Consider the following 9,560-nt stretch of genomic DNA (forward strand, 5'->3'; position numbering starts at 1 on the left):
TTCTTAGAAAATGGAAACTCTGATTCTTTGAATATGACATCTCTACTTGTAAAAAACTGCTTTGTGGCTAAATCAAGCAGAATATAACCCTTTTGTGTCTCAGAATATCCTATGAGAATGGCTACTTTGGCCCTCTCTGCAAACTTGTCCATCTTGACTAAATTTGTTGCATAGCACAAGCAACCTATAGTTCTCAAATGTGTAATATTAGCATTCTTGTGATGCAACAACTCATATGGAGTTTTTCCCCCTAGAACACTTGATGGTAACCTATTAATCAGGTATACTGTTGTCTTAACACACATCCCCCAGTATCTTATTGGAATTGCTCCTTGAAACTTCAAAGCTCTTGCAGTGTCAAGTATATACCTGTGCCTTCTTTCCACTATGCCATTCTACTGTGGAGTGTAAGGGCAGCTGCTTTGGTGAATTATACCAAGACCTGTTAATAGCTCAGAACATTGTGCATTAAAGAATTCAGATCCATTATCTGATCTTATCACTTTAATCACAATACCAAACTGGTTTTGAACCATGGTAATGAACTGCTTTATTGCCACTACTGCTTTAGATTTTAACTACAAAAACAACACCCATGTATATCTAGAGTAATCGTCCACAATTGTTAAGAAATATTATTTCTTATCAAATGTAGCAATCTTATAGGGTCCCCATAGGTCCATGTGTACAAGATGAAATGCTACTTTTGTTCTGGAATTGCTCAATGGAAACTTCAATCTAGTTTGCTTTGCTCGTGGACATATCAAACAATTTTCATGTGACATTTCACTGTTTTTATTGTTTAAACCTACTACATGCTTCATTACTGATGCGGATGGGTGACCTAGCCTGTTGTGCCATGCTTCACTTGAATTTTTGCTTGCCCTGTTCACATCATTGAATGCCTTTATTCTGCTAGCCATTCCTCTAAGCACATATAAGCCTCCTTTTTCTTTACCAATCCCCTTCACCTTGCCATTCCAAAGGCCCTGAAACACAGAAATCAGGAAAGAAATTGGCATTACATTTCAGTTCCTTTGTTAACTTTGCTACAAAGAGCAAGTTGAACTTGAAATTAGGAACATAAAGCACATCCTTGATCTCTCTCTTGTCTAATAGGGTTGCACTACCAATGTGAGTAATATCAGCTTGCTCTCCAGTTGGAAGATGCACTCTATCCTTATCAGTTTTCTTTGTACACTTAACATCTGATAATAACTCTAAATCAGAAGTGATGCGATGGGTAATACCTGAATCTACAACACATTCCTTCTCCTGTGATTTTTGTGTAAAGTTGCTCATCAGACATTTAACCTCATCTGCTCCTGCACCTCCCATGTTCGCCATGTTTGACTCCTTATTCAAGAGATTCAGAATTTGATTGTATTTGTCATTTGTGAAGTAGTGATATCCCTTGTGCTCAACAACTCCAGAGGGACCATCACCCATATCCTGCATAGAAAATGTACTTACATCTACATTGTTAATCATAGCTATAGGTTCTCTTCTCCAGCCACCTGGTTTACCAACATTGCCACCTTGCTTACTAGTATTAGGATTGTTCCATCCAGATTTACCATTATTTGTCCCATTCAAACATTTTCGATTTCCAGTGCCAGGATTCGGTTGCCAATCACCTTGAGTCCTTACTCCTTCACCATATCTCCTTCTAGGGACAAAATCAGCAGGATAACCAACAATCTTATAACAATTTTCCTTAGTATGTCCCTTAAGATGACAAAAATCATATTGTAGGTATTGTCTCCTTCCTCTTCCTCATCCTGCTTGCATAGCTAATATCTCTATCTTATCAGAACTTACAGCAATTACTCCTATTTTCTGTTGACTCTCATCTTGAATAATCATGGCATAAATTTGATTTAGACTGGGTGCATTTTTTTCCATAAGGATTTGTCTTCTAGCTTGATCATATGACTCATTCAAACCAGATAGAAATTGCATAACTCTTTGTTGATTCAAATTTTCTGCATGCTCTTTCGATTTCTCGCAGCAATTAGGAAATGGAACCAAAACATCATATTTATGCCATAGTTCCTTTAATTTTGAAAAATACACTGAAATAGAACTAGTTCCTTGAGATAGTGTGGCAATTTCACGATGCAATTGAAATATCCTAACACGATTTACCTTGTTGAACCTTTCTCGCAAATCATCCCACACTAGATGTGCATCAGATGCATATACAACTCCACCTAGATGTTCTGGCGCCGCATTGTTCATAATCCATGAGAGAACAATGGCATTGCATGTCTCCCACTGCTCGAGCAGCTCTCCTTCATACGCACTCCTGCTGCATCTACCAGTGATAAAACCTAATTTCTTCTTCCCCAAAAGTGCTATTCTCATCGATCTACTCCACATCCCATAATTCTCGGAGCCTGTAAGCTTCACATGTACCACGACTGAGCTAGGAGTATTAGAAGGTCCAATGTACAGTGGATGATTGCGATCAATTGTCGCCATCTTCGACATCGACGAATGAGCCTCTGTCATGGATGAAATTTGGCGAGCTTCAACAAATCTCGATTAATCGGTGATAGAAACAAAAAAGAATAATTCAGAGATCTAGCGTGATTTAATCCAGGTACGCTGCTCTGATAGCAAGCTAAAACACACTTATTATCGAAGGGCTCTAATGGAAGAAAGTTCTAGAAGCAATGTGAGAGAGAGTCGGTGAATTGAGAAATGTTCAAGCCACTGTTACATTGATCACTACTGTATCGTTATATACAAGAAGCTAAGAAGAAGAAGATTAGTAAAAATGTAGAAAAACTAATCTTCCCTTAACTTATATTAACAACCATAACTACCATTAGCTGCCTAAGTAACAGCCTAACAAGTCACATGTGATGCATGTGACATTACAATAAGTATGAACAGCTGTGGCCATGGAAATCAGTTTGGAAGACTATTGCTCCACTGAGAGCTGCCTGTTTCGGGCGGCTTGCTGCTCCTGGGGCTTGTTTAACGCATGGCGGGCTTCAAACGAGAGGATAATTCCTCTTGTAACTGGTGTTTTTTGTGTGAAACATCAGTGGTAACAGTGAGCCAATTACTGCTGCATTGCAACTTTTCATGGCAGGTTTGGACTATATTTCTTACATTTAGTATTCATTAGATGATGCCTCAGAGATTGAGAGTGTTACTCACTATTTTGAAAAGACAGAGCATAGATAAGAGATTCAAGCAGAGTTGGAGGGTAGTTCTTTATTTGTTGCATGGACAATTTGGCTGGGAAGACAAATGTGTATGGGCGGAACACTTTAGCTGCCTCTTTTGCTGATTTGTACAGCATGGTGCAGAACAAGATGTAAGCATAAACTTTAATTCATACCAGGATCTTGAACATGATAATCTTACACATAATCGTCATAGAAAACATACCTGAAGCGGAATCCATTATCGTTAAGCGGAAGCATTAATTGAAATTAGTTTCTCACCCCTTGCACGTTACCGCCGACTTTAGTGATGGAAGAGAGAATAGAAAAAAAATACGGTAACCCTAATGGGTGGGGAGAGGACCAATTTATTGAGGTTCTTATTTAATTCGGTACGTCTATCAAGTAACCGATTGGACGGATGAGATTTGCTCATTAATTAAATATTAATTATGGGCCTTAAACCTATTGGGCCACACATACATTGGAAAATAACTTACATTCTCCCACTTGGCCCAATAATCACATAATATTAATATTTAAAATAGGAACATTAGTTGCGCATAAACAAATCTCTTCTATAATGTCCATCATAAATACCACAATACGATAAACTAGTAAATGTGAGTTATGGCGGTTATACATAATTTGTCTACATACTCCCTTCCATATACTACAACATTAGTAATTTATCGTATCAGGTTCATAAGCTATAAAATATTATGGTCCACAATAATGTCTCCTTGAGGCTTATCCTGTAATATCTCAAAACAATAATGTGTACACCATTATGAGAAACAGGAAACCATTAATGTATATCAGAAACACATAAATGAGCTCAGAGTGCCTAAACATCAAAAATACATCAGTCATAATACAGCCTAGACCCATTCTATGTACATGTTCTTTAAATATCTTTGGCTGTAAACCTTTCGTTAACGGATTCGAAATCATGAGATCTGTTCTAATATGCTCAAGTGACACTCTTTGTTTCTGAACTTCCTCCTTGACGGTAAAGTACTTTAATTCCATATGTTTGGCACCTTTGGAGTACTTATCGTTCTTGGAGAAGAATACTGCTGCAGAATTATCACAGTGAATTTTCAGCGGCTTGGTAATGGTGTCGACAACCCCAAGTCCTGAAATAAAGTTTCGCAGCCATAATGCATGAATTGTGGCTTCAAAACATGCCACAAATTCTGCTTCCATCGTGGATGTAGCAATGATAGACTGTTTGGCACTCTACCACGATATTGCTCCTTCAGCTAACTGGAACAAATAACCAAACGTGGATTTTCTAGTGTCAATACATCCAGCGAAATTTGAATTCGAGTATCCAACAACTTCCAAATGCTTGGATCTCCTATACATGAGCATGTAATCCTTCATTCCTTTCAGGTACCTCAAAACTTTCTTTGCAGCTATCCAGCAATCAATTCCTGGGTTACTCTGATATCTTACTAGCATTCCGACCGCAAAACTAATATCCGGTCTTGTGCAAGTCTGAGCATACATCAGACTACCAACAATAGAAGAGTAAGGAATTGATTCCATTTCTTTTCGTTCTACATCATTCTTAGGACATTGCATGAGACTAAATTTGTCCCCCTTTTGAATTGGAACAATTCCTGCTGAACAATTGTTCATATTGAATCTCTCTAGAATTCTTTCGATATAGCCTTTCTGAGACAATCCCAATAATCCTTGTGATCTATCACAGAATATTTCTATTCCTATCAGATAGGATGCCTCACCCATATCTTTCATTTCAAAATTCTTAAAGAGAAAATCTTTAGTCTCACGCAATATGCCTAAATCATTAGCAGCAAGTAGAATATCATCAACATATAGGACTAAAAATATAAACTTGCTCCCACTGATCTTTTGGTATATACACCGATCAACAGTATTTTCCACAAATCCAAAAGATGTTATGGTATCATTAAACTTTATATACCATTGTCGTGAGGCTTGTTTAAGTCCATATATTGACTTCTTCAGTTTACACACCATTTGACCTTTTCCTTTAGTTTCGAAACCCTCTGGTTGGTCCATATACACTTCCTCCTCGAGATCTCCATTAAGAAAGGCAGTTTTCACATCCATTTGGTGTAACTCTAAAACATAATGAGCCACCAAAGCCATAATAATTCTTAACGAGTCTTTCTTTGAGAACGGTGAAAAGGTCTCTTTTTTTTAATCAATGCCTCCTTTCTGAGTATAACCCTTGGCAACAAGTCTGGCTTTGTATCTCTCAATATTTCCATTTGAATCACGTTTGGTCTTAAAGACCCATCTACACCCGATTCTTTTAGAACTTTCTGGCAATTCAACAAGATCCCAGACTTTATTGTATTCCATGAATTTTAACTCTTCCTTCATGGCATCAATCCATTTGTCAGACTCATTACTTTCTATGGCTTGTGAAAATGAAACCGGATCCTTATTAAGACCAATGTTAAAATCTGACTCTTGCAAATAAACCACGTAATCATCCGAAATAGCCGATTTTCTAACTCTTTGAGATTTTCTTAATGGCATTTCTTGTGGTTCATTTGTGTCAGATATTTGTGAGTTAGTTTCTTCATGAAGTGTTTCATCCAAATGTTGCTCGGTGTTGTCAAAGTGTTGTTCAACAACTGGAACAATATTTGGTATTTGTGTGGAAGTAGGCATATTCGTGGGTAATAGAATATTGACCCTCACCTCTTTTATTTCCACACTTTGCTTTTCAACACTCCCACTAACTTCACCATTCTTAATGAGTCTTGCATTACTGGTTTCAATAATTCTCGAACTATGGTTTGGACAGTAAAACACATACCCTTTAAATTTCTCTGGGTAACCAATAAAGTAACCACTTACTGTTCGAGAATCTAATTTCTTTTCTTGTGGATTATAAACTCTAGCTTCCGCTGGCAACCCCAAACATGCAGGTGCCTTAAACTAGGTTTCCTTCCTGTCCACAGTTCAAAAAGGGTCTTTGGAACTGCCTTACTAGGAACCCTGTTTAATAAATATACAGCGGTTTTAAGAGCATACATCCACAATGATTTGGGTAATGAGGAATTACTTATCATGCTCCTAACCATATCCATAAGTGTTCGATTACGCCTTTCTGCAACGCCATTTTGTTGAGGTGTTCCTGGCATAGTATACTGTGCACATATGCCACGTTCCTCGAGGAACTTTGCAAATGGACCTGGACATTGTCCTGACTCATTATATTTTCCATAATATTCACCACCTCTATCTGACCTAATGATTTTCACCTTTTTATCTAATTGCCTTTCAACCTCATTAACAAACACCTTGAGAGCATCTGCTGCTTGAGATTTTTCTTTCAGCAAATAGATGTATCCATAACGTGAAAAATCATCAATAAAAGTGATAAAATATTTCTCTCCACCAAAAGATGAAACATCAAAGGGTCCACAAATATCGGTGTGTATAATTTCAAGAAGCTGGGTGCTTCTTGTGGCACCTTTTTTACTATGCTTGGTTTGCTTTCCTTTAATGCAATCCAAACATATAGTAAGATCAGTAAAATTTAGATTCGGAAGAATCTCATTCTTTACTAATCTTTCTAACCTTTCTCTGAATATATGACCCAAACGTCTATGCCACAAGTAAGCAGAACTTTCATCTAGTGAACTACGTTTAATTCCAACATTATGTTGAACAGTAAGAAGGGATTCAGAAAAAGCAATATCGAGTTTCAATTTATATAAACCATCACTAAGAAAATCAGAACCATAAAAAATAGCATTCTTATATAAACTGAAACATCCATTTCCAATCTTTAAATCAAATCCAGAAACATCAAGTCTTGAAAGAGAAATCAAATTCCTAGAAACTGAAGGTACATAAAGAGTCTGTAATAGATCAAGATGACGTCCAGTCTCCATGATCAAACGATAAGTCCCTATGCCTTCAATTGGAGCCTTCATACGATTTCCCATGAACAAGAAATCCTTATTTGGATTTGTAGTTTGGATCGTAAGGAATCCCTACAACGTAGTAGATACATGAGCAGTTGCACCAAAATCAAGCCACCAAGTATTATTAGGAACTTCTACTAAATTTGATTCGAAACATACAAAAGCACTAATTGTACCTTTCTTTTCGAACCAAGCTTTACGTTTCAGGCAATCTTTCTGATAGTGTCCTTCCTTGTTACAGAAACGACACGTATCTGCCTTATGTTCCTTGTTAGCATCCTGTTGTACTTTAGCAGGTGCTTTCTTCTTCTTGAACTTGTTGGCCTTCACTTTAAGTCCTTTACTAGCTCCTTGACCCATGAGGTTAATTGAATGATTCCCTTGTTTCTTTAGTCTTGACTCCTCTTGAGTAAGCATACTGGATAATTCACTAACAATCCACTTATCCTTAATAGTGTTATAGTTAATTTGAAAAGGTCCATACTCAGGAGGTAACAAGTTCAATAAACTGAACCAAGAAGGAGTCATCCACTTTCATCCCCAAGGTCTGAAGTCTTGCTGCAATGTTAGTCATCTCGATGATATGATTTTGCATACGACGCGACCCATCAAACTTTATGGTCGTGAGTTCAGCCATTAGTGTACCAGCGAGAGACTTATCTGCAGAGCGAAAACGTTCTTCCACAAACTTCAGGTATTCCCTGGCACTTTCTGTTTGTGGAATAGTACTCTTAATGCTGTTGGCAATATTCATTCGCATAAACATAAGGCTTAGCCTGTTAGAGCGTTCCCATGCTTTATAGAAAGACTTCTCATCCGCACTGCTCGAATCAGTAATGGCAGCGGGCTTATCATTCAATAGAGCCAAGTCAAGATCCATCACACCTAAGTGGAACTGGACTTGTTCACGCCATTCAGAGAAGTTCAATCCGTTGAACACAGTAACAGACGAAGCAAGCGAATGAAAAGGAATAGCTGCAAAATAGATAATACATGCTCACAAATCAATATGAATTCAATAAAACAGTTAAAGCATATCACAATTCTCCTTTGGGTAAATATTACGACACACTATCATAATTTAAGTGCCCTTTAGTCTTTAATAGGTAATTAAATATTTTTAACCAAATATATATGCCATCTTTGGACAGACAATATATATTTGACTAAAAATATTAAGTTACCTCACCATATCACTATTCATAGAATAATTGATTTACCTTTGGGTAAATCCTTAAGTTCTAGCAATAGTGAAATTAATTTGTCCATTTATTTTCAATTATAGGCATTTCATTAATTTCATGGATAAACTATAATTTTATGTATGCATTTTTTTTTTAATAAACACACTAGTTTGGCCACTTTGGCGACTAACAAACTATATAAATATAAATGCACACATAAAATAAGATTCGGGAAATTTTATGCATGTGAATATATTAAACAATCTAGTTTGATCACTTTGGTGACTAACAAACTATAAAATATAAATATTATGTATGTGTATGTTTTAAATATTCTAGCTTGATCACTTTGGTGACTAACAAACTATATAAGCATAATCACATACATGAAATAAAATAATAATAAATGGGTTTACTAACTTAATTGCCCAAATACTTTAAACAGAATCTAAACAAATTGCTTTATAGCCAAGTAAAACAATAACGAGTCTAATTCTAATAACTCATGTCATAATTAACTTAAAAATCTTTCATAATAGGCTTAAAACGGTGGGGTGAGAAATCTGTATAACATCCACCGAAAAACTTAAACATGAACATGTATCAAACTTTAAATAGCTACTAAATCAAGATCATTACTTCATTGATAATATTGTGGAGTAATTAGTTCCACAATTTGGACATCAATTGCCACGGTTATAAGGCTGGCGCAAAACCAAATAGCCGCCCAAGACCTAACTAATAGATCTTCTGTCGTGTTCGATCGTTCTCAAATTAAAAGAATCAGATTCGAAAATATTACAATCCCATTAGAACAGTACGCATCAACATAATGATATAGTCTTTCTTTTACGAAAATTATCAGTTTAAATATCCATGCTCATAATACCACATGTAAGCATAAACTTTAATTCATACCAGGATCTTGAACATGATAATCTTACACATAATCGTCATAGAAAACATACCTGAAGCGGAATCCATTATTGTTAAGCGGAAGCGTTAATTGAAATTGGTTTCTCGCTCCTTGTCCTAACTTTACGTTACCGCCGACTTTAGTGATGGAAGAGAGAATAGAAAAAAAATACGGTAACCCTAATGGGTGGCAAGATGACCAATTTATAAAGGTTCTTATTTAATCCGGTACATCCATCAAGTAACCGATCGGACGGATGAGATTTGCTCATTAATTAAATATTAATTATGGGCCTTAAACCTATTGGGCCACACACGTAGGAAAATAACTTACAAAAGAA

The 9,560-nt window shown here is 36.4% G+C and overlaps 1 protein-coding gene across 1 annotated transcript; it reads right to left on the minus strand.

Annotated features, from left to right (window-relative positions):
• Positions 1–7,604: 7,604 nt before the first annotated feature.
• Positions 7,605–9,288, minus strand: LOC109242141. The gene is made up of 2 exons (XM_019408975.1): positions 9,273–9,288; positions 7,605–8,095 (listed from the first exon to the last, which is right to left on the minus strand). The coding sequence occupies exons 1-2, from the start codon at positions 9,286–9,288 to the stop codon at positions 7,605–7,607; spliced, it is 507 nt and encodes a 168-aa protein (XP_019264520.1).
• Positions 9,289–9,560: the final 272 nt, after the last annotated feature.

This window comes from Nicotiana attenuata, unplaced genomic scaffold (genome assembly GCF_001879085.1).
Source record: "Nicotiana attenuata strain UT unplaced genomic scaffold, NIATTr2, whole genome shotgun sequence".
Lineage (NCBI taxonomy): Eukaryota > Viridiplantae > Streptophyta > Magnoliopsida > Solanales > Solanaceae > Nicotiana > Nicotiana attenuata.